Below are 25,622 nucleotides of genomic sequence, written 5' to 3'. Positions count from 1 at the left end.
GAATCACATTGATTGTTTTACGAGTGTTGAACCAGCCTTGTGTCCCGGGGATAAATCCTACTTGGTCATGGTGAATAATCTTCTTAATGTACTGTTGGATCCTATTGGCTAGTATCTTGTTGAGAATTTTTGCATCCATGTTCATCAGGGATATTGGTCTTTAATTCTCCTCTTTGGTGGGGTCTTTGTCTGATTTTGGAATTAAGGTGATGCTGGCCTCATAGAACGAATTTGGAAGTACTCCATCTTTCCAAACAGCTTTAGTAGAATAGGTAGGGTTTCGTCTTTAAACGTTTGATAGAATTCCCCTGGGAAGCCATCTGGCCCTGGACTTTTGGGTCTTGGGAGGTTTGATGACTGCTTCAATTTCCTCCCTGGTTATTGGCCTGTTCAGGTTTTCTATTTCTTCCTGTTCCAGTTTTGGTAGTTTGTGGCTTTCTAGGAATGCGTCCATTTCTTCTAGATTGACTAATTTATTGGCGTATAGCTGTTCATAATATGTTTTTAAAATTGTTTGTATTTCCTTGGTGTTGGTAGTGATCTCTCCTTTCTCATTCATGATTTTATTAATTTGAGTCTTCTCTCTCTTCTTTGTAATAAGGCCAGCTAATGGTTTATCTATCTTATTAATTCTTTCAAAGAACCAACTCCTGGTTTTGTTGATCTGTTCCACAGTTCTTCTGGTCTCTATTTCGTCGAGTTCTACTCGAATCTTTATTAACTCTCTTCTTCTGCTGGGTGTAGGATCTATTTGCTGTTTTTTCTCCAGCTCCTTTAGGTGCAAGGTTAGCTTTTCTATTTGAGTTCTTTCCAGTTTTTGAATGGATGCTTGTATTGCGATGTATTTCCCCCTCAGGACTGCTTTTGCTGCATCCCAAAGATTTTGAAGGGTCGTATCTTCATTCACATTAGTTTCCATGACTATTTTTAATTCTTCCTTAATTTCCTGGTTGACCCTTTCATCTTTTAGCAGGATGGTCCTTCACCTCCACGTGTTTGAGGTCCTTCCAAACTTCTTGTTGTGATTTAATTCTCATTTCAAGGCATTATGGTCTGAGAATATGCAGGGGACGATCCCAATCTTTTGGAATTGGTTCAGACCCGATTTGTGACCCAGTATGTGGTCTATTCTGGAGAAAGTTCCATGTGCACTTGAGAAGGATGTGTATGCAGTTGAGTTTGGATGTAAAGTTCTGTAGATATCTGTGAAATCCATCTGGTCCAGTGTATCATTTAAAGCTCTCGTTTCTGTAGAGATGTTGTGCTTAGAAGACCTATCGAGGGTAGAAAGAGCTAGATTGAATTCACCAAGTATAAGTGTATTATTATCTAAGTATTTCTTCACTTTGGTTATTAATTGGTTTATATATTTGGCAGTTCCCACATTCGGGACATATATATTGAGGATTGTTAAGTCCTCTTGTTGGATAGATCCTTTAAGTATGATATGGTGTCCCTCTTCATCTCTCACTACAGTCTTCGGGGTAAATTTTAGTTCATCTGATATAAGGATGGCTACCCCTGCTTTCTTTTGAGGACCATTCGAATGGTAAGTGGTTCTCCAACCTTTTATTTTTTGGCTGTAGGTGTCCTTCTGTCTAAAATGAGTCTCTTGTAGACAGCAAATAGATGGGTCCTGCTTTTTTATCCAGTCTGAAACCCTGCGCCTTTTGATGGGGTCATTAAGCCCGTTCACGTTCAGAGTTACTACTGAAAATGAGTTTAGTGTCATCATGATATCTATTCAGTCCTTGTTTTTGTGGATTGTTCCACTGAACTTCTTAAAGGGGAATTTTGAGAGTCCCCCTTAAAATTTCTTGCAGAGCTGGTTTGGAGGTCACATATTCTTTCAGTTCCTGCCTGTCTTGGAAGCTCTTTATCTCTCCTTCCATTTTGAATGAGAGCCTTGCTGGATAAAGTATTCTTGGTTGCATGTTCTTCTCATTTAGGACCCTGAATATATCCTGCCAGCCCTTTCTGGCCTGCCAGGTCTCTGTGGAGATGTCTGCTGTTACCCTAATACTCCTCCCCATAAAAGTCAGGGATTTCTTGTCTCTTGCTGCTTTAAGGATCTTCTCTTTATTTTTGGAATTTGCAAGCTTCACTATTAAATGTCGAGGTGTTGAACGGTTTTTATTGATTTTAGGGGGGGATCTCTCTATTTCCTGGATCTGAATGCCTGTTTCCCTTCCCAGATTCGGAAAGTTTTCAGCTATGATTTGTTCAAATACATATTCTGGCCCTCTGGCCCTTTCGGCGCCCTTGGGAACCCCAATTAAACGTAGGTTTTTCTTCCTCAGGCTGTTGTTTATTTCCCTTAATCTATCTTCATGGTCTTTTAATTGTTTGTCTCTTTTTTCCTCAGTTTCCCTCTTTCCATCAACTTGTCTTCTATGTCACTCACTCGTTCTTCCACCTCGTTAACCCTCGTCCTTAGGACTTCTAGTTTGGATTGCATCTCATTCAACTGATTTTTAATTTCTGCCTGATTGGATCTAAATTCTGCAGTCATGAAGTCTCTCGAGTCCTCTGTGCTTTTTTCTAGAGCCACCAGTAGCTGTATAATAGTGCTTCTGATTTCGCTTTCTGACATTGGATTGTAATCCAGATTTTGTAACTCTGTGGGAGAGAGGACTGTTTCTGATTCTTTCTTTTGAGGTGAGGTTTTCCTTCTAGTCATTTTGCTCAGTGCAGAGTGGCCAAAAACAAGTTGTATTGGGAAAAGGAGAAAAAGATAGAAAAAAAAAGGAAGGAAAAGAGAAAAAGAAAAAAGAAAAAAGGAAGAAAAAAAGAAAAAAAGAGAAGAAAGAGAAAGAAAGGGGGAAAAGGAGGTGGGGGAAGCAAACAAATCTAAAAGCAAAAAAAAAAAAACAAAAAACAAAAAAAAAAAACACGGGGAGTATCTTCTGATTCTGTATACTTTAAGTCCCTTGACTTCCCCTGGAACTTGTCCGTCTAGCTGGTGTTCTGGGGGAGGGGCCTGTTATGCTGATTTTCAGGTGTTAGCAGTTGGGGGAGCTGCTGTGCCCCTGCCTGGTGCAGGGCTCGGTGGGGGTTGTTTACCCCGTGAGGCCGCAGGAGGAACAGCCCCAGTGGCGGGGCAGCTCTGGAAACCTGGATTCAGCTCCGGCAGGAACTCCGTCTGCAGGGCCTGGAGGCTCCGGGCGGGGCCGCTGATGTGCTCAGCTGGGGCAGGAGCGTCCTCGCTGTCCTGGGCCCTCCCGGCCTCTGCCTGTCCCGGGGGAGGCCGGATCCTGGGCTGTGTCCCAGCGCCCTGTGCTCCGGGGCCTGCGCTGTTGGATTCGCGCTCCCGCCCCGCAGCCCCCTCCGCGGAGCCGCCCCCGAGCCCCCGGAGCTGCTCCCGCCCCGCAGCCCCCTCCACAGAGCCGCCCCCGCGCCCCTCCGAGCTGCTCCCGCCCCGCAGCCCCCTCCACGGAGCCGCCCCCGAGCCCCCCCGAGCTGCTCCGGGTCCCGCCGTGCGCGCTGCAGCCCTTAGGGAGCTCGGGGCGCTCTCCCGGGGCGCAGGTGTCTGTTACTGTCCCCGGGAGCCCGAGGGCATCCCCACCCTCCTGGGTCCTGCTCCACCTCCCTGGGAGCCCCTTTCCCCCGGGAAGGTCGGTGCAGCTCCTGCTCCTCCGGGACGGGGCTCTCCTGTCCTGGGGACACTCGCCCTGGCCTCAGCCCGGCTCCTCGCGGGGCCCCTACCCCTTGGAGGCCTTTTGTTTCTTTAGTTCTTTTTCCCCGTCTTCCTACCTTGATAGAAGCGCGAGCTCTTCTCACTGTAGCATTCCAGCTGGTCTCTCTTTAAATCTCAGGCCGAATTTGTAGATTTTCAGGATGATTTGAAGGTTATCTAGGTAATTTGGTGCGGACAGGTGACTTGGGGACCCTACTCTTCCGCCGTCTTGCCCTTCCTCCTATAATAATTTTATTAGTAAGTTAAATGACCCAGAGGAAATGTGAATGAAGTTGTTGAGAATTTCAGCAGAACACAGAAATTAGGCGCCTTCTGACCAGACAGCAGGATGGCTTGGGTCCCACAAGGCATCCCTGACTCTGACAGAAGATTCATTTTTCCCCTCAGTAAAGCCCCAGAAAGACTGAACTGTCCATAAAAAGAAATTGCAGGTATTTAGACAGGAACAGGAACCATGACTCACAAGGAAAAGGAGGACATAATTAATAAAGAGAGGTGACGAATGTCAAAAAAGATACACAGCCTGATAGGAACCTGAATGGAGACAATCGGATTACAGCCAGTGATAGTTTACAGACCCAGAATCAGACAGTGAAGACACCGAAGACACATACTAATCTCACACAGCATTAGCTACGAAGGAAATGTAGGGCAGGGTACAGTGACCATCCCTCTTGTGCTGCCAGCCACCTCCAGGTCAGTGGACTCTCTTTTTTAGCCAAATACAATCTATGGTTTGGTCTACATAAGCACAGGGCATCAGGAGTGAAGGCCTGATGAGGGACACAAGCCAGGACACTCCCAGGGATCACACATGTTAACCTGTGTGGAAGATTCTGTGGATGCATTTCTGATGTAGCAGTGCCTATCCCATGTGTCAGAGATCCAGATCCTTCTCTGCCCATGCCAGGGAAATCCACTTCACAGCTTTCAGATTCTCTCTCTTCCCTGCTCAGGAATGCGTCCAGAGCACTCAACCCTGATGAGGAAAATGTAGTTGGATGTCCAGTCAGAAGCAAAAATAAAACAAATGAAAAACTCATACATTATCAGGCCTAAAGTAAAAGTTTAAGTACATACATATATACACATGCATACTCATATACTCAGACACACACATACCAACACACACATTGTAGGCATATACACTCATCAAATTACCTCACCTGGTTATATTTTCTTTACGATATTTACCAATACTTAAAACTATCTTGTTAATTGACTTCTTTACTTGATATCTGTATGCTTCTCTCATTTAGAATGCAGGTTCCATGTGTATTGGGTCCGTACCTGTCTGGTCCATGAGTGTATCCCCGGTACCCAGAATAGAACCTACGTCCCAGTATATATTCCATAATATTTGTTGAGTGAATCAGTGAATTAACACCCACATGTGTCTCCCACTATGTTCCAGCTAAAAATGAATGAAAACCTGAGTGGACCTAGACCATGAAGAGAAAGAACCAGCAGAGGAGAGAGGAGAGACAAGAGCAAGGACAATTGACCAGAGTGTTTTGTGATGGAGATGGGACCACAGCACAGGCATCAATTTCAGGTCAGGTAAAGGAAATGGCACCTACAATTGCACCAAAGCTGAACAAGGTGAGCACTGCAGAAGAGTAAAACATTGAAAGAATCCCCACTTAATTGTCATAATTTAATGAAAATTAGAGGAAAGACCATTCATTACAATAGAAAGGGGTGAGATGTTGGATCAGGATTTGTTTGTTTGCTGGGAATTGAGTTAGACTCTTTTATAATCGTTTTCAGATTGTAATATCAATTCAAAAATGTAATTACCTGCTATACTCTGAATGGGAACCCAGATAACAGGAATGATGTCAACTGTTACTCCTGCATCCCAGCACAGTGCACGCTGCCAACACATAGTAAGGACTTAATAGATACTTAATGAATAAAATAAAATAAAGATGTCAAAAATGCCATGAGGCCAATTGGAGAGAGATGACTGTGATCACACAAATGGATTTCCACCTGGGTTGGAGGACTTACTTGGGGAAGTCCATGATTAGTAACCATGCCAATCTAAAGGGGAATGGTCCTGGGGTCTTTCATGACATCACAGGGCCATTGGATCAACTCTGAACTGCTGGCCTCCAGACTTATAAGAAAAGTTCCCATCCATAAAAGGAATTCTGCAGAGAATAATGTTACTCACTTGGTTATCATTTATCAATTACTAATAAGTTAGTTTATCTTGTAGTTAATCTTCCAGGTGTATTAATATTCACATAACATAATTAAAAGGAGGGCAGCCCTGGTGGTACAGCGGTTTAGCACCGCCTACAGTCCGGGGTGTGATCCTGGAGACCTGGGATCGAGTCCCATGTCAGGCTCCCTGCATGGAGCCTGCTTCTCCCTCTGCCTCTCTCTGTCTCTCTGTCTCTCTCTCTCTGAATAAATAAATAAATATTTAAGAAAAAAAACATAATTAAAAGGAGGTCATGTTTAAATTTGTTATATCTGGATAGATCCAAATGTTTAAGATAATATAAGAATAACATCTAAGTAAAGTTGTTGAGAAATTAAAATCCTGATGTTTCAACCATGTTGACATACGTATAGAATTAACATTTAAGTTTCCTAACAGCTGTATCCAAACATATATCAAATTTGGAACAACTCAGGAAATTAACATAATTACTGAAATTGTTACAGGCCAGAATTATCTCAATTACAGATATCTGGGTTAAGAGTAAATCTATGACAATCAGTGTTTTGAATTTGGTGGAGTTGACTTAACTGTGTAATTTTGACTTCAGTAAATCAGACATAGCTACACAATCATGAAAAAATTTTGTGTTCTGAGGGAAACCTGGTGTACTTATATAATAGACAGACTTGAATAATTAATAATGGAGCATTTTTACTTAGAAAAATTGTCTCAGTGCTCCCTCTGGTGGCTCATCTCAAAAACAGACTTTTCAGATTCTGCTCTGAATCTAAATCATTTTCAGGACTTTTTAAAATTTCAAAGAAAACTCACCAAAACTTTAAACTCTTGGTATGAATGACAAACCATGCAGTGAAGCTGCCTTAAACCTAGTCTGGATTTAAAGATATTCAGTCATTTATCTCTCCATTCCAAAGCAGTCATCGGGTTGGTACCTATTATTGAAAGATACACTGAAGCATACTAAAAAGTTTGAGTTGGGCGCCTGGGTGGCTCAGTGGTTGAGCTTCTGCCTTGATCATGTGAGGTAATGACTCAGGTCATGATCCCAGAGTCCCAGGATTGAGCCTCACACCCGGGTCCCTGCAGGGAGACTGCTTCTCCCTCTGCCTATGTCTGTGTGTGTGTGTCTTTCATGAATAAATAAATAAAATCTTTAAAAAAAAAGTTTGAGTTTATTTGAGAAACAAATCTACTTAAGTCAGGCAGCACCAACCTGGAAGTGGTCAGGAGTATTCCACCAAGCGGAGGTAGGGGGAAAACTTATAGAGAAGAGGTGGAAGTCAAGCAAGGAAACCATTTGATTGGGTTAAGCAGTTGCTCTATTTGAGAAAGCCTATTTGGCTATTTGTGATTGTTTCAACTTCTTAACCATGAGACACTAACAGGCTTAGGTTTTGGTTTACTCTCATTGGCTGTTAAGGCATTAGAACCACCTCAGTCTAATGGCCTCTTTGTTTAATTAACTGCATACCACTATGCCTCAGATTCTGTTGTAGAAGTCAGGATTCAGTGGTGATCCAGAAAGCGCAATGCTGGCCCTCAGAGTGCTCCTCACATGCCAGTGGGAATGATAGACAACAGCTGAGTAAATAAAGATACAAAATACCTAAAAAATGTAATAGAAACTAACAAACAGTCAAAATAGAGAATAAAAACAAGTAGTATGGCAAGATCTTCTTTCTAAGGAGACAAAATTTAGGTTGACTTTAAGGATGAGAAAAACAATTGGCCAAACTCAAAAAAGTCAGAAGGATCATGGGATCCTGATTTCACAGTCTGTATTTGTACTGAAAATCAAGATCAAGTGAGCTTTGCCCTTCTGCTCTTCAAAAGGGTTGTCTTCTTACCTGGGAGCTGAGGAGGCATCCCTGGCAAAGAGCAGGTGCATACACAGCAGTGGGGAGGTGCTGGATGTTGTCATAGTGCAGCCACAGCTGTGGGAGTGTGGTGACTATGGTGAAAAGTGGCCAGGTAATGAACTAGAGTGGAATCATGCAGTTCCCTCTAGAACATTATCCATTACAAGATTGTTTCAGTAGTGCTGGCAAGAAATGGTAGTAATAGAAACAATTTCTTGTTTCTATTCTAGAAACAATTCTAGAAATAATCTTCTAGGTTGTGCAAGGGTGACTTCTGTGAAGAGGAAGAGAGACAGAGGGGAAAGAGAGAGGGACAGTGTTGGGGAGAGAGAATCATTCAGACACTCAATCAAGATCTAGTTAAAAGATAGAATTAAAAACTCCTGCTGATAAACGGATATAGGTGCAGAAAGGGGGCAAGAAACCAAAAACAAATGTCCAGATGGAGCTATGTATAGATGTGGGGAGTGCAGAAGCACATAGGTTTAGGATGGGGTCCGAGTGAGGACAAACGCTCTGTTAGAGGGCTTGTTACACATAAGATTGTTCTGAGACATCTGAGTAAGATATTAGGTAGATATTAGACATACAAGTCTAAAGATCAGAGGAAATGTTTGCTGGACAGGAATTCTAAGCTCATTTGAGTGGATTGTCAGAATAGGAAGCCAAGCTTAGAGGTACCTACAGAGCCAGGTGAAGGAGAAAGTGCAGACAAAATGGGGTGCAATGCTTCCAAGACTGGCTGTAGAGGGATGTATATGAAAGATCAATAGATTTAGAAGAAACATGGTCAGAGACTGTTTCTTGTATAGAAGTTTGTATTCTCTTTCCCCCAAAAAGTGTTTAAATATGAAAAGTATGAAAAGTAGACATATAGAAAGGTTTATAAAAGTGTTTACATTCACAGAAAAGTTGAAAGAAGAATACAAGTACCCATTTCCATCTAACAGTAAATATTTTGATGTATTTGCTTTGTTTATATAATAATTACAGGTACACATACATAGATATTGTGCCAAATAATTTGAAAATAAATGACGGACATCATGACACATCACCCTGAAATGTTTATGTCGTCATAGCCTAAGAATAGACAGATTCTCCTCTCCAACCACAATCTCATTAACACAACAAAAGAAATTACCAAAATCTCCCTGATAATTTCTAAAATCTAATCCACATTCAAATTTCCCCAGTGGGGGATCCCTGGGTGGCGCAGTGGTTTGGCGCCTGCCTTTGGCCCAGGGCTCGATCCTGGAGACCCGGGATCAAATCCCACGTCGGGCTCCTGGTGCATGGAGCCTGCTTCTCCCTCTGCCGGTGTCTCTGCCTCTCTCTCTCTGTGACTATCATAAATAAATAAAAATTGGAAAAAAAAAAAAAAAACAAATTTCCCCAGTGGTTTGTGAATGCTTCTTTAGAGCTGGTATTCCAAATCAGGATCTGGTCAAGGTGCATACATTGCCTTTGATCATTATTTTTCTTCAGTTTCTTTTAACCTAGAACACTCCCCTATCTCTTTGGGTGTGTGTCACAATGACTTTTTTAGATAATTCAACAAAACATAGAAATGTCCTGCATTCTAGATTTGTGTGATTATTTCTTCATGATACTCTTTTTCCTATTCCCCTATCTCTAGCTTTTCTCTGTTAACCAGGAGTTAGTCAAATGCTTCAGTTCGTGACATACATTATAGTGCCTGGAATATGTATATGTGTATGTGTATATATGTACCTCTATACATTAGAGTCCATGGTATCAGATAGCACTTAATATTAGGCCATCATGTCATTAATCATGCTAATTTCATTTCTCGATAATACAACCAGATTTCTCCTTTAGAAAGGCACACCATTTTTATCCTCACAATTAGCCAGTAATCTTTGAAATACTATCTTGGCATGCAAATATCCTTGTTCCCAATAAATCCTTCACCCAATAGTTTTGGTATTCATTGATAAGCCTTGCTTGAATCAATTATTGCAAAATGGTTGATACTATAACTGCAAAGTGATGATTTTTCTAATTCTGTCATTCCTTCTACATTCATCTATGAAGGCATTCATCTATGAAGAAAAATTCAAGGCAAAAATTCTTTTAAGTGTTAATGATACTAGAACCTTTGATATCAATAAGCATCAGGTAGGGATGCCTGGGTGGCTCAGTGGTTGAGCGTTTGCCTTTGGCCCAGGGCGTGATCCTGTGATACTAGGATCGAGTCCTACATCGGGGTCTCTGCATGGAGACTGCTTCTCCCTCTGCCTCGGTCTCTGCCTCTCTCTGTGTGTCTCTTATGAATAAATAAAATCTTTTTTTTTTTAAAAAAAGCATTATGTAGTAGAAGGTAAATGTAGGTAATTTAGAAAAGGCTGGAGATAGCCAAAAGGAACAAGCTGAGAAGGTGAGAAAGAGGAATCAAGAGCACTTATGATGCAGGTGATGTTTGATAGGGAGATACCCCATCATATGGCAGGAGAGAGGAGCAGAGGGTCTAGGGCTATACAGCTTAAATATGAAAAAGTAAGGGAGTAATTCTATTCGTAGCCAAACTGTAAGGAAACAAATTTTTTTAAAAAACATAAAACATATTCATGAAGATGATGCCCATTGTAATAAAAAGAAAAAATATTTAAAATAAGAATAGTAAAAATAAATAAATAAAAATAAAAAAATAAAATAAGAATACTAGGGGCACCTTGGTGGCTCAGTAGGTAAAGCGTGTGACTCTTGAGTTCATCTCAGATCATGATCTTAGGGTCCTGGGATCCAGCCCTGCATCAGACTCTGTGCTCAGCAGAGAGTCCGCTTGAGGATTCTTTTTATCCCACTCCTTCTGGTCCTCTCCCCGCTCATGTGACCTCATAAATAAATAAATAAATAAATAAATAAATAAATAAATAAATAAATAAATTTTTTAATAATAAATCTATTTTTATTGGTGTTCAATTTGCCAACATACAGAATAACACCCAGTGCTCATCCCATCAAGTGCCCACCTCAGTGCCCGCCACCCAGTCACCCCCATCCCCCGCCCTCCTTCCCTTCCACCACCCCTAGTTCATTTCCCAGAGTTAGGAGTCTTTATGTTCTGTCTCCCTTTCTGAAATAAATAAATATTTTTTTAAATTTTTTAAAATTTATTTATGATAGTTACACAGAGAGAGAGAGAGAGAGGCAGAGACATAGGCAGAGGGAGAAGCAGGCTCCATGCACCGGGAGCCCGACGTAGGATTCGATCCCGGGTCTCCAGGATCGCCCTCTGGGCCAAAGGCAGGCGCCAAACTGCTGCGCCACCCAGGGATCCCTAAATAAATATTTTTTAAAAATAAAATAAGAATAGTAAAGGAACAACAATAAAGAAATGGTAGAAGCTATCATATTTTCACTGCCTATAGAATATTATGACATTAAAAATAATTAAGGAATCTGTTATATAGGATCTCAGCAAGTGAAAAAAATCGGTATTTTTTCTGAAGTTTTCTGATGAGTACATCTTCATTTTTAAAAATAAACTACAATTTTTTTAATATAGTGATTTTTTTTCTGCATAAATCATCCTTAAGGTGGCAGGCAAGTCCATTTTTCACAAATACCTTAAACAACTAGAGAAGAAAACCTAAGCTCCTGTAGGTTTATTATATCAGTGTGGCTCCTCCTATTGCGATTAATAAATAAAAAATTTTTAAAGATTTCATTTATTTATTCCTGATGGACACAGAGAGAGAGGCAGAGACATAGACAGAGGGAGAAGCAGGCTCCTCGCAGGGATCCCGATGTGGGACTCGATCCTGGGACTCCAGGATCATGCCCTGAGCCAAATGCAGACGCTCAACCACTGAGCCACCCAGGCATCCCACGATTAATAAAATTAATAGAACCAGTTTACTTTTTAACTCACTGAGCATAAGCTATTATTCACAAAGAGAATGTTATTTTGAGCATTGTTTCTATTTCAATGTATTAATACCAGAAGGAAAATAGACCTTTGACACATGCCAGAAGGCCAACGAAATAATTCTCACATGATTTTTTTAATCCCTAAAAGAAGAGATGCCTTTGACTTGGGCAGCCTAAACAATCAATATTTTGATATCTTAGACAGTATTATTAGTTATTCAAATGATTCTGTGTTATTATAAAACAGACCTTAAACAATGATTAGGCAAGAAAAGTGAAAGCTTCTGAAAAAGATCAGTTAAAATCAGGCCCCAAATCATTAATGCAATGATATGTAAGAAAATAAAGTCATGTCTAGCATCTCAGTTTTACCACAGTAATGCCACACAGCTCAGTGGCATATTATGACATTCATTCTCCACAGAGATGTCACCTGAGTAGCTCTGCTCCACATGTTGCATTATGAAATCCAATCAGAGAGTTTTAGAGATGTTGCTACCTGCGTACCCAGAGAACCTGATTTAATGGGTTTTAAAGGAAGCCCGGGGACACCTGAATAAAGCAACCTAGGTCAGATATGCCTGGGCATGTGGGGGGCACTGAATTATTATAGAGATGTGATTCTGCTTCAAGTGAGTTGTATTTTTTGACAAGACTACATGTAGTTACCTCCAAATAGCAGGGTGTTTATTGTCAGAGACACTTAATATTTTATATTACTTGAATTTATCATTTAACTCCCAGACATTTTATGGCATTTTAGATGCCATATCTAGTTTTATACACTGAGCTTTTCCACATAACTGACTTCTTACTGACTTCCTCTAGGTCAGTAAGAAGAATAACTAAAATTTCATTGAATCTGTTACATGGGAGAATGACGTCACCAAGATGGTGACACAGATCATTTATAACTTCACACCTCCTTACGAGAAGAACTAACAGCTATTCATGGATAAGACACTACTGAGAGAATCTTAGCACATGTGTGAGGCTGAGGCACAAAGACCAAGACAGGCCACACTGGAAGGTAAGAGAAGGGGTTCCACGCTGACCACATTGCTCCTCCCGGCTGATAACCAGTGTAGTACCACACAGAGAGGTCTCCTTGAGTCTATGTCTCCTTTAGTGGGAAAAAAGAAATCAGAGGGGGGAAAAATCAGCATTGTGAATTGTTTGTGGTATCTCTACTCTAGTTTTGCCCCCTGGGATCTCAGGGGGATCTGCAGGTCAATCTTGGGTATCTGTGTGTGAGAAGAGGGAAGGAGCTTCTCACAACCAGCACTCAGATCTTGGCAGACGAAGTTCATACTTATGGACCCCAAGTAGTAGCCCGGACCAGCAGCTTAGTTCATCCACAGAATGAAGTCAGTGGTGCAGTCTGACCAGGAAACTCAGGGGGGTGCAAGTCTTCCTGATTTGGGTCCTCAAAGGAGGAATTTTGCTAGTACTGGAGCCTGGCCTGCCCATGCCCTACCCACTGTGGAGTGTCACCCCCTGTCCCACCTGACCAGAAAGGCTGGCAAGACCACCCAAAAGCTTGGGTAACACAGGAATATTAAAGCCAAGAGGTCATAAGGCAGAGCTGATCTTCAGAGCAAGACCAGGAACAGGCATAGAGGGCTCCCTGCTCTGCCCAGGTAGAAGAGTTAATTCATAGTCCACCTCCATGGAGATGGCTCCCAGCCCCTCCCAATGAGGAAACATGCTCAAGAAAACTTTGGAATCACCTGAAGTAGGCCATTCCATCACTGACAAAGCAAGAGAGCTGGGTCATAACCCTACTCGCTGCAGAGTTTGGTCTCTGGCCCCAACTGACAGGAAGGGCTGACAAGGGCACTTGGAAGCTGCTGTATAACGCAGAAACATTGCATCTGAGAGGTCAGCAGATGGAGCTGATCATCCTCAGAGCAAAGCCAATGGCCCTGTTTGGCCAGGGAACTTGGAGCATGGGTCAGCTTGACTAAAGGCCACAAAGTACCTTCATGGTCTTGGAGCTGTTTCTCTTGGTGCACCAGGCAGGGAAATAATTTGTAGCCCCACTGTTGCTGAATACAGTTTCAGCCTGCCCAACCAGGAACCTTACCAGAGCACATAGGAAACTGTGTAGCCTATCCGACAGAGCTGTTTACAGTGGTGCCAGAAAAGAGAACATATTCCACAGCTTTCCCTTTCTGCAGGCAAAACCCAGTAGCTTTACCTGACCAGGATATTCAGTGAACACTCTTGCCTGATGTGGTCCCCAAACAACAAGCTGCCCTGGGGCCCATCCTGCTGCCCTGCCAGGGAAGGGAAGCTAATTCATAGCTCTACCTACTGCTGAGTGTACTACCAAGTCCCAACTGGATACAGCCTAGCCAGAGAATCCATGCCACAATGGAGCTTCTCCTGCAGCCTCACTTGGGCAGGGAGCCATGCCAGCAGTTCTATCCAGCTGTTTTCAGCATGCTCCCATCTCCAACCTCAGAGCTTGAACAATTGCCTTGCCCAAAAATCGACCCTAATAACAGGCCCTCTTGCCTAAAGATGATGCCAGCAGACACATTTAGAAACCCAAACTGAGCTGACTGGTGAAAAACTATCTCCACTGGAAAAAAAAACTGCAAAGTCTGGAAGAGGAGACCACTTACTCAAATATACAGATGCCAGTGTAAGAAATCAAGAATAATAATAATAATAATAATTAATAATAATAAAAATCAGGTAAATATCACACCACACACACATGCACACACACACACACACGTACACTCACAAAGTTTTAATAACTGATCCTAAAGAAATAAAGATTAATGTACTGTCAAAGAATTCACAATAATTCCCTTAAGGAAATTTGGTGAACTACAAGAACACACAAAGAGATGATTAAATAAAATCAGGAAAACAATAAATGAAACAAAACAAAATAAGAAGTTGAATGAAGAAACAGAAACCATCAAAAAATACAAACAGAAATCCTAGAGCTGGAAAATACAATCGCTGAACTGAAGAATTCAACAGACAATTTCAGAAACAGACTCTACTCTGCAGAAGAAAGAATCAGTGACCCAGATTATAGGACACTGGAAAATAGCCAGCCAGAAGAGCAAAAAGAAGAATGAAAAAAAAGTGAAGAAAGCCCACTGGACTTATGGGACACCATGAAAAGAAATGATATTCATAGTTTGGAAATCCCAGGAGGAGAAGAGAAAGAAAAAGGGAGGGAAATTATATTTGAAACAATAATGGTTGAAAACTGCCTTTACCTGAGGACAGAGTAGACACCAGATCCAAGAGACCTAAAGGATCCCAAATGAGTTAAATCTGAATAGGGCTACACTAACGTATGTCTTAATTAAATTGTAAAAAAAAAAAAAATAAGAAAGAATTTTGAAAGCAGCAAAAGAGAAAAGTGACATGCAAGGAAGCCCTCCTGAGACTATCACTGAATTTTGCAACAGAAAGATTTCAGGATGGAATGGGATGAGATCTATAAAATATTGGGGGGGAAAAAACCTGTCAACCAAGAATTCTATACTTAGCAAAGCCATCCTACAGAAATGAAGTAGGGATAAAGACTTTCCTGACCAAACAAAAGCTGAGGGAATTTATTGCCACTAGACCTGCCTTATAAGAAATTTTAAAGAGTGTTCTGAGTAAAAATAAAAGGATGCAAATTGTTATCAGAAAAACATAAGAAGGCAGCGTAAAACTCATTGGTAATGGCAAATATATAGTCAAAGTTAGATTCTATAATATGGTAATGGTGGTGCATAATTCACTTACAAATCTAGTTTAAAAGTTAAAAAAACAAATGTAGTAAAAATAATCATGGCAACAAAAATCTGCTATTAGTTACACAATACATAATATAATTGAAACATCAATAACCTAAAATGTGAGGAGGAGGAGAAAGAAAAGTGTAAGTAAAGAGGATAAAAATGCTATTGAAGTTATTAATTTAAAATAGAGTGCTATGATGTGAGGATATTTGTGTAAGCCTCATGGTAACCACAAGGGAAAAATCTGTAGTAATTGCACAAAAGAACAGGATAAAGAAGTCAAAACATACTGTTTCCAAAAGACATCAAAATACAAAAACAACAGCAGGATGAGAAATAAGGAACAATGGATCTACAAAACAATCAGAAAACAATGAACAATGGCAATAGTAAGTCTTTACATATAAATAAACCTTTACTTTAATTACTCTAATTAAATTTACTTTAATTAAATTTAATAAACATTTACATATAAATAAACATTTACTTACATATAAATACATTTACTTAAAATGTAAATAGATTAAACTTAACATTCAAAAGACATAGAATGGTTGAATGAATAAAAAGACAAGACCCAATGATAATGTTGCCTATAAGAGATTGACTTAGCCTTAAAGACACATAGAGACTGAGAGAAAAAAATATTTGAAGCAAATAGTAACAACACAACAAAAACAAAAGGGTAGCTATACTTATATCAGACAAAATTTACTTTAAATTAAGAGTGGCAAAAAGAGACAAAGAATGTCATTATTTAATGATAAAGCTGTCAATCCATCAAGAAGATATAACAATTATAAATATTTATGGGCCCAACATCAGAGCACCTAAATATAGAAAACAAAAACTAACAGAGCTAAATGGAGAAATAAATAACAATACTCTAATAGTTGGGAGCTTTAATACCCCACTCTTAACAAGAGATAGATCATCCAGAAAGAGAATCAATGAGGAAACAGCACATTTGAACGTAGAGACCAAATGGACCTCACAGACATACATAACATTCTATCCAACAATAGAATATGCATTCTTTTCAAGTGCACAAGGAAAATTTTCTAGGATAGACCCTATATGGTAGGCCAAGAAACAAATCTTAGCAAACTCAAGAACATTGAATTCATACCAAGTATCTTCTGTAATCACAATGTATGAAGCCAGAGTCAATAACAAAAGGAATACTGGAAAAATTATAAATACATTAAAATTAAACAACACTCTTCTGAACAGCCTATGGATCAAAGAAGATACTAAAGAGGAAATCAAAAAAGCATCTTGAGACAAAAAACGGAAACACAACATACCAAAACTTATAAGATGCAGCAAAAGCAGTTCTAGGAGGGAGGTTCTTTGCAATAAATGCCTACATTAAGAAGCAAAAAAGATAGCAAATAAACAACCTAACTTTACATCTTAAGGATCTAGATAAAAAAGAACATACTGTGCCCACAGTTGGCAAAGTAATCTAATAAAGATTACAGCAGTGATAAATGAAATAGGAGACAGGAAAACAATAGTAAAGATTAACCAAACTAAAAGCAGGTTCTTTGAAAAGATAAATAAAACTGACAAACCTTTAGCTAGACTAGTCAAGAAAAAGAGTCAGGACCCAAATAAAATTGTAAGTGAGAAAAGGACATTATACATAAAACTAGAGAAATGTTAATCCATCAAGAAGATATAACAATTGTAAAAGGATCATAAGAGGCTACCATAAATGACTATATGCCAACAAACTGCCAAACTGAAAAATCCAGAAGAAATGAAAGCAAATTTTAGAAACATGCAAACTACAAAGAAAGGAGTGAGGAAAAAATATAAAGTCTGAACAGGATAATTACTAGTATGGAAATTCAATGAGTAATTTAAGATCTCCCAATGAGGAAAAAGCCCAGGACCAAACTGCTTCACTGGTTATTTTACCAGACATTTAAAGAATTAACACCAACTCTCCTCAAACTCTTCCAAAATGTTGGGGAGTGTGGAACACCCAAACTCATGTTGGGAGTCTCTATTATCATGACATCAAGGCCAGAAAAGGATACTACCAAGAAAGAAAAATACAGACCAATATTCTTGGTGAATATGCATGCAAAGATTCTCAACAAAATAGTAACAAGCCAAATTTACAGTACATTAAAGGATTATTTACCATGATCAACTGGGATTGATACCCAGGATCAAAGATGGCTCAACATATGCAAATCAAGTAATGTGATATATCATATTAATAGGATGAAAGAAAAAATTATCATCTCAAGAGACACATAAGAAGTATCTGACAAAATTTAAGATCTGTTCATGATAAAAATTCTTAACAAATTAGGTGCAGAAGAAATGTACCTCAAAATAATGAAGGCCATATATGATAAGCCCACAGTGAACATCATACTCAATGGTGAAAGGTTGAAAATTTCTTGTAAGATCAGAAACAAGACAAGGGTGCCCACACTCAACGCTAATCCTTAACATAGTGCTGGAAGTCCTTGCCAGAGAAATCAGGTGACAAAAATATTTAAAAGGAATCAGAATTCAAAAGGAAGCAGTCAAATTGTCCTATTTGTAAATAAATGCATGATTTTATATGTAGAGAATCCTAAAGAGTTCACCAAAAGCTGTTAGATCTAATCAGCAAATGCAGTAAACTGTCAGGATACAAAGTTAACAGACAAAACTCGGTAGCATTTCTATATACAAACACTGAATTATCTGAAAAAGAAAAAGATCCCATTTAGAATAGCATTAGAAACAGTGTAATACTTAGGAATAAACTTAACCAAGGAAGTGAAAGATCTCTACTCTGAAAACTACAAGACATTGATGAAAGAAATCAAAGAAGGTATAAATAAATGTAAAAGTATCCCATATTCATGGATTGGAAAAATTAATATAGTTAAAATGTCAATAGTACCCAGCACCATCTGTAGATTTAATGTAATCTCTATCGAGATCTAATGCCATTTTTTTGTAGTGGAAAAAACAACCATACAACTTAAATGGAACCACAAAAGACCCTAAATAGTTAAAACAGTCCTGAGAAAAAACAAGATAGGAGATATGACACTTCCTGATTTCAACCTTTACTATAAAGATATATGCACCCCTATGTTTATTGCAGCATTATTTACAAAACAAGCCAAGTGTCCATCCATAGATGAATGAATAAAGAAGTGAGATAAATATATAGACATAGATATAGATATAGATGATATAGATAGATATAGATATAGATGATATAGATATAGATATAGATATAGATATAGATATAGATATAGATATAGATACAGATATAGATATAGAGGGATGCCTGGGTGGCTCAGCGGTTGGGCGTCTGCCTTTGGCTCAGGGCGTGATCCCGGAGTCCTGGGATAGAGTCCCACATCGGGCTTCTTTGGAGCCTGATTTTCCCTCTGCCTATGTCTCTGCCTCTCTCTCTGTGTCTCTCATGAATAAATAAATAAAATATTTTAAAAATATATATATCTATAAGAAAGAACAAAATTCTGCCATTTGCAACAACATTGAGGGTCTAATGCTCATGTGAAATAAGCCAGTTAGAGAAAGACAAATACCATATGATTTCACTCATATGTCAAATTTAAGAAACAAAGAAAAAAGTCAAACAAACAAACAAACAAACAAAAACCAGACTCTTAAATATAGAGAACAAATTGTTGGTTGCCAGAGGGGAGGTGAGTGGGAGAATGGAGGAATTAGGTAAAGAAGATTAAAGAGTACACTTACCATGACGATAATTGAGTAATATGTAGAATTGTTGATATTGTACATACCTGGGACTAATATAACACTGAATGTTAACTATCCTTGAATTAAAAACAAACAAGCAAACAATCATCTGGGACACCTCTGCAGATTACTCAGACTTTGTAAGAGAAAAAAGATGCTTTGTGCACAAAATGATGCTGAGCTGACTCCCCAGACCATACTGCAATGGGACATCTGGTCAAAGATGGTACTTGAGGCATTTGCTGGGAATGCAAACTACTCTTGCTGCCAGTAGGTATTTGTCAAAAGAGAAATCCTGCTCTGGACTGTAGGAAGCATGTAGTTCATCAATTTTAACAGTTTCTCAGAGGTGTCATTTTAACTTTTCTTCCCTCTTCTCATTTTTTAATTGATGTGATATATCTTTGAGTAACCTTAAAAAATATGACATAAATAAATAAATGTACCTTGCCCTCAACTGAAGGACAGTGTCATCCACTGCAAAATTCTATCCTATATAAAACAGAGGTGCTATTAACATTCTATTTTCATAAATGGTGCATCCTAGAGTACAACTCCGTATGCATAAAACATGCAGATTACAAGCAGCCATCCCTGGTCCAGAAAGTTTTATTCTCATATAACCTTTAACAACACCATGTACCTTAAAGAATATGCATTTGTTTTTTTTGTTTTTTTTTTTTTAAGAATATGCATTTGGATTGAAGTTCTATTAGAAAATCTTATCCCTTATCCTCCCTTTGTATCACATGATACAAGCAGGTATATCTTGCTTAATCCATTAAATATTTCAAAGACATCAATGTTTTCTATGGTCTAGTAATTTTGAATTATACATTGCAACCAATTTCATCTCTGCTGGAACAGGATGAGACAATCCCTTGAAGAGGAAACAGATGGCTCTGATTGGTCTTGATTAGTCTTTGTGTGCCTGGCCAAAGGGACCAAATTCCTTGTAGCTAACTTTTTCTGTATATGATACGGGACCAAACTGCCAGACCAAAAGCTATCCTAGTAAAAGACCATTACGTGAATGAAGCATTCTCTGATTCCTTCCTTGATCTGGATAAGCATAGATGAGTGCCATCCGTGGTGGGATATCGCTTGTTGTTTTCCAAGCATGCTGGCTGAGAGAAGGAAAGCTTTCTCTAAATGTGAGGGGTTTTCTGGTTAGCCCCTTCAACTGGCACACATGAGCCATGTCTGTGCTTACTGTTAGTGGAAATAGTAATGTGTGTGCTATGAACATATGGAATCTCTCTCCCATCTCACTCTTCATACAAGTTACTCAAATACTAAGTAGCTGAGGTTTGTGATTATATGATAAAAGTTTATCATGCCTTTTCTAGCCAGCATATGTTGTAGAGTTTTTGTGCTAATCAGCAGTTAGACATCATTTTCACAATCAACTAAAATAAAGGGGAGGGGATTTCATTCTTAATCTTGCCTTGTCAAATATTTCTATTTATTCACTGCTTAGCCATTAGATAACTCTCCCTAGAAGGCACTAAGGTGGCTGAATTATGGATCCCATGTTCTCAAGCAATAGAATATTCACTTACCACACAGAATATTTCAGCTTTTCTTTTCAGAATGTTTCAGCTTTTATTTTAAACTGCGCTCCTTTCAATGTGGACTAGCGGCGTTTTTGCTTTTCTCAAGCGACAGCTTATGCACACACATTACATAACCTTACTAGGATAACTAAAGCAAAACAAATATTTTTAAACATCAGAGGTGGTATAACCAAACAACATAATTTCCACAAAGACTGCAATAATTCAACCCAGAGTTAGGCCCTTTGCAATACAATACTGTAAGTAAATTCTACTTGTACATGGCTGTTTGCATATTGATTCTACCCAGTACCTAAGGCATAAAAAGAAAGTCTGAGGCATACAATTTGGATTTCTATATGCTAATATTAAGGCAACAATCTAGAAATCATGACACAATAGCTTATCCAATGATTTAAAAAGCCAGGGTGAAACTGAACTAAGTCCTATTTAACCCCTCACATACCCTACTAGGGCCCTTCCCCCATGCGTTGCTGTGGCCAACACAGTGATGCCAGTCCATCTTTTCCACTAGTCCTCTTCAAGATTTCCAGACAGCCCCCGGGGGGAATCTGGCCGGGATGACACAGTGGACAGATGGATTACTCAGCTTTCCCCCACTAGGTGTCCAGAGAATGTCAAAGTACAGCTACTGAGTTTAGGAAAACAGATGAAGTTTCAAATCCACATGATTGCAACTGGCTGTTTGTGGCCAAATATCCACTTGACTTCTTGTCCATCACCTTAGATAATGTGGCAGTTACTCTAAGCTTAAAACTCTAATTAAAAAAAAAAGTACTGAGAGTTCATGAATTTTGTGAGTCATAAAGAAAATTAATAAAATGTTTCCAAGAAATTTGAAAGATACTGTAATGAACTCCAAGAGGTCTCTGAAGTCCACTAGCAGAGGACTGCTCAAAGGTACATCATTCAAAATGTAATGGAGACATAAAAAAAATACCCTCTGTATTTTGGACAATTTACTATTATTATTCGTGAGCCAAGGTTGAAGTTTCTAAATTTACATTTTTCTAAACTGATGGCTATGAATTACTGTTCTAAATAACTTTGAGGGCTAAGGAATCAATTATCATTCACTAAAATCAGAAAGGGTGCTTGCTTTCTCCCACCGAGGGAGACTTTTCCCCTTCTATATACTTTTGAAAGGTATTTTGTACCTAAATAATTGAGAAATTGAATCATGCCCGTCAAACAAAGCAAGCAAAACCTGCCGAACACCCGCAGTCTTTTTCGCACCTAACACCCAACTACAGGAAACAAATATTTCTAGTTTTCATTCCTGTTTGGAATTCATCCCAAAGAAAGACTAACCCTTTGAAACACTGTAATCAAGCACTGTCGCTGGTTAAGGCTCTGCCGTCACATCTGAGGTGTAAACTGCAGATGGCTGGGAAATCCAAGCCTCAATCTCCTCTTATTTATTTTTATTTATTTATTTATTTATTTATTTATTTATTTATTTATTTATTTATTTTTTATTTATGATAGTCAGAGAGAGAGAGAGAGAGAGAGAGAGAGAGAGGCGCGCAGAGACATAGGCAGAGGGAGAAGCAGGCTCCATGCACCGGGAGCCCGACGTGGGATTCGATCCCGGGTCTCCAGGATCGAGCCCTGGGCCGAAGGCAGGCGCTGAACTGCTGAGCCACCCAGGGATCCCCTCAATCTCTTCTTAATCCATTTTCGTCTCCCATAAGTGAAGGTAAAGATAGGGTGCTGGCTGGGCTCCCTTCTGATTCCAGAACTAGATTATTTACCAGGTTCACCTGACTCGTACTGACTAAAGCCCGGGTCATCGAGAGCTCCCTGTGGAAAGTAATCTGCTAGAGACGAATATGAGGACGTCAGTGGTCTCAACTTCCCGAAAGAGATGAAGAATACGAGAGGAAAGGCATCAAAGGAATGGATACACATTTCACTTTTTTAATCTCATTCAGTCCTCACAGAAATCTATGAGATTAGGACATATATATTTATAAAGTTCTCAGTCCTGAAAAGCAATACCCGCACAAAGAAATGCAACGAGCTGCTCCAGGTGGCGTGAGAGGGCACCTGGGGCAAAGGGGCGCAGGGGTACTGGTCATTTGCGGAAAGCAGCAAGGACTGGTAACCCAGAGCTGTACACCGCGGGTTAGCAGGTTAGCAGGTGCGCTCGCAGGCAGAGCTCGGCGCCTGGTAATAGGCTCCGCGAGGAGGCGCCGCAGCAGCGCGCCTGGGAGACTCGCGCTCCCCGCCTCCCGGAGCAGGGCGAGCCGGGTGCCCCCGAACTCTGAGAGTCGTGGAGCTTCTCGAGTGAGAGGAGTAGGGAAAAGGAAAGGCAGAGAGAAAAGGACCTAACACAGAAAGAGGGAATCATCACTGTTCTCCTCCCGGGTGTGGGTAGTCACCGCCAAGCCCCGCCCCCGCGGGATGCACACGCACGCACAGACACTCCGCGCCCCGCCGGACCCCCGCACTTCGGGGGCGAGGGCGCAGAACGCACGGGCCTTGACTCTTTTCTCCAGCGATGAGGGTGAGCGGAGAAGCACTCGAGGTCCTGGGCAGGCTGCTCGCCAGTTTTAGACAAAAGCGCAGGCAGTCCTTGCAGAAACCCAAGTAGCAAGGGGCAGGGAGAGCGCGGAGCCGACGCCGGGGGGCGCCCGCGGCATCCTTGGGCCTCTCGCAGCCCCCCACCCTACCCCCGCCTCCCCGCGTCCCAGGACCGCACGGAGCGCTCCACCTCGAGCCGAGGTTGCCAAGGCCTGGGGTGGGTGGAGAGGGGAGGAACGGGCGGGGATTGCCAGCAGCGCTGCCGCCCTCTTCCTCCCTTCCTTACCCTGTCGGATTCGGGGGTCAACTGGGTTCCCCTTGGCATTAGGTGGAGCTCTGCGTGCGCTCTCAGAGACAACAAATCCTCTTACTTAGTGTGCTCGTGGATCATCTAGAGGGCTTGGCGAATTCAAATTACGGGGGCAGTCCTAGCGCGTCCGATTGCCCGGGTCTGAGCCGGAGCCCAAGCGTCTTCAGCAAGTTTCAGGGGTGGGGGCAGGAGACCGCAGCCCCGAGAGGACCCTGGAGAGCCGCGCGCGCCCGCTCCCTCTGCCCTGGCCCGAGCTGGCGCGGCCGGGACCGGGGCGCGGGGCGCGGGGCGCGGGGCGCGGGGCGGGCGGGGTGTCAGGCGGCGGCGCGGCAGGCCAGCAGCTGGCGGAGGCTCTTGCGGAAGCTGTCGTCCAGGAAAGCGTAGAGAAAGGGGTTGAGGCAGCTGTTGGCGTAGCTCAGGCTGGTGATGAAGTAGGAGACCGCGATGACGAGCGGCGTCTGCGGGAGGTCGGTGGTGAGCGCCACCACGGTGCTCAGGTGGTAGGGCGTCCAGCAGAGCAGGCACGCGGCCAGGATCGCCACCACCAAGAGCGTCACCCGCTTCTTCGCGCGGTCCAGAGCCCTGGCGTGGCTGTCCAGCCGCATGGCGCGCAGCCGGCACAGCAGGATGCTGTAGAGGACGCAGATGGTGGACACGGGGATGGCGAAGCCCAGCACGAGCGTGTAGAGGCGGCTCGCCCGCCACCAGAAGGCCTCGGGCTGCGGGAAGACCAGCACGCACTGGAGCCGGCCCTGCTCGTCGTCGAGCCGGGCGAAGACCGCGAAGGGCAGCACGACCAGCGTCACCAGCCCCCACACCGCCAGGCTCACCGCGCGCGCGGCGCTGTACGTGCGGCCCGCCACGCGGCGCGACTCGGCGGTGGCCAGCACGACCAGGTAGCGGTCGGCGCTCATGACCGTGAGGAAGTAGAGGCTGGAGAACGTGTTGTACTGGTCGATGGCCACGATGAGCTTGCACATGAGCTCCCCGAAGGGCCACTGTTGCAGCAGGAAGTCGGCGATGTTGATGGGCAGCACGAGCGTGAAGAGCTCGTCGGCAACGGCCAGGTTGAGGATGAACAGGTTGGTGACGGTCTTCGTGCGGGGCGCCCGCAGCAGCACGTACAGCACCGCCGAGTTGCCGGCCAGCCCCACCGCGCAGATCACCGCGTAGACGACCGGCACGGCCACTGCGAGCGGCGGCGGCAGTGGCGGCGGCGGCGGCGGGCTGGACGCGTTGGGGCAGCCGGGCGCGGGGCCCCAGCACGACGTGTTGGTGGGCCCCGGCTCCGAGGATGACCCGTTGTGCATGTCGGCGAGTCCGGGGGGCCGGCGACCCGGTTCCCTCCAGCAACGCCCGCGGGGCTCTGCGGCTCCCCGGCCCGGCTCTGCGCCGACCTGGCTTCAGGTCCTTCCGCGGCTTCTCCCGGGGAGGCGCGCTCCTGGCGGTCCCTCCGGCCCACGGTCGCCGCGGACCTCCCGGGCTGCAACACGGAATTGAAAGCGCCGGTTACGACGGCCGACGTGCGACCGCACCGACCGGGGCCGCGTCGAGGGGGGGAGAGGGTGGCGCGGCGCCCCGGATCTGCCCCGTGTGATCCTCCGCTCTCCGTTGGAATCTTATCCCAACCAGTTGAATACATCGAACAAAGTGCTCCAGAGAGAGCCCTTACCCCGCAGGGGAAAACTACGAACCCGTCTCCTCTTCTCTAAGACAGCCGTGGCCAACGCCGGTCCCACCAGCTTCCGTGCGTGCTCCCCGGTAAGCACCTTGGGCAGCAGTCTCTGTCTCACCTGGCTGGCGCAGGAAGGGGCGCCTTCCCGGGAGCAGCCGGAAGACGAGGCGGCGGGGACGGCGGCGGGGACGGCGGCGGGGACGGCGGCGGGGACGGCGGCGCGGACCGCTGCGGGGACGGCGGCGGGGACGGCTGCGGGGACGGCTGCGGGGACGGCGGCGCGGACAGCTGCGCGGACGGCGGCGGGGACGGCGGCGGCGCCTTGAGGACCGAAGGTCCGCCTCCCCGCCTCTGCCCCCGGCAGCAGCTCGCG

At 42.8% G+C, this 25,622-nt stretch overlaps 1 protein-coding gene across 1 annotated transcript; it reads right to left on the bottom strand.

Moving 5' to 3' along the window:
* Positions 1–23,888: 23,888 nt before the first annotated feature.
* On the bottom strand, positions 23,889–24,889 carry NPBWR1 (neuropeptides B and W receptor 1). The gene has a single exon (XM_038579239.1). The coding sequence runs from the start codon at positions 24,882–24,884 to the stop codon at positions 23,889–23,891; it is 996 nt and encodes a 331-aa protein (XP_038435167.1). The 5' UTR covers positions 24,885–24,889.
* Positions 24,890–25,622: the final 733 nt, after the last annotated feature.

This window comes from Canis lupus, chromosome 29 (assembly GCF_011100685.1).
Source record: "Canis lupus familiaris isolate Mischka breed German Shepherd chromosome 29, alternate assembly UU_Cfam_GSD_1.0, whole genome shotgun sequence".
NCBI lineage: Eukaryota > Metazoa > Chordata > Mammalia > Carnivora > Canidae > Canis > Canis lupus.
Note: the sequence above shows the minus strand (reverse complement) of the source record. Positions and strands in the feature narration are given on the sequence as shown.

What these genes read in the sequence shown, in the direction of transcription:
- NPBWR1 (XM_038579239.1), bottom strand. Translation starts at nt 24,884, where the DNA reads ATGCACAACGGGTCATCCTCGGAGCCGGGGCCCACCAACACGTCGTGC.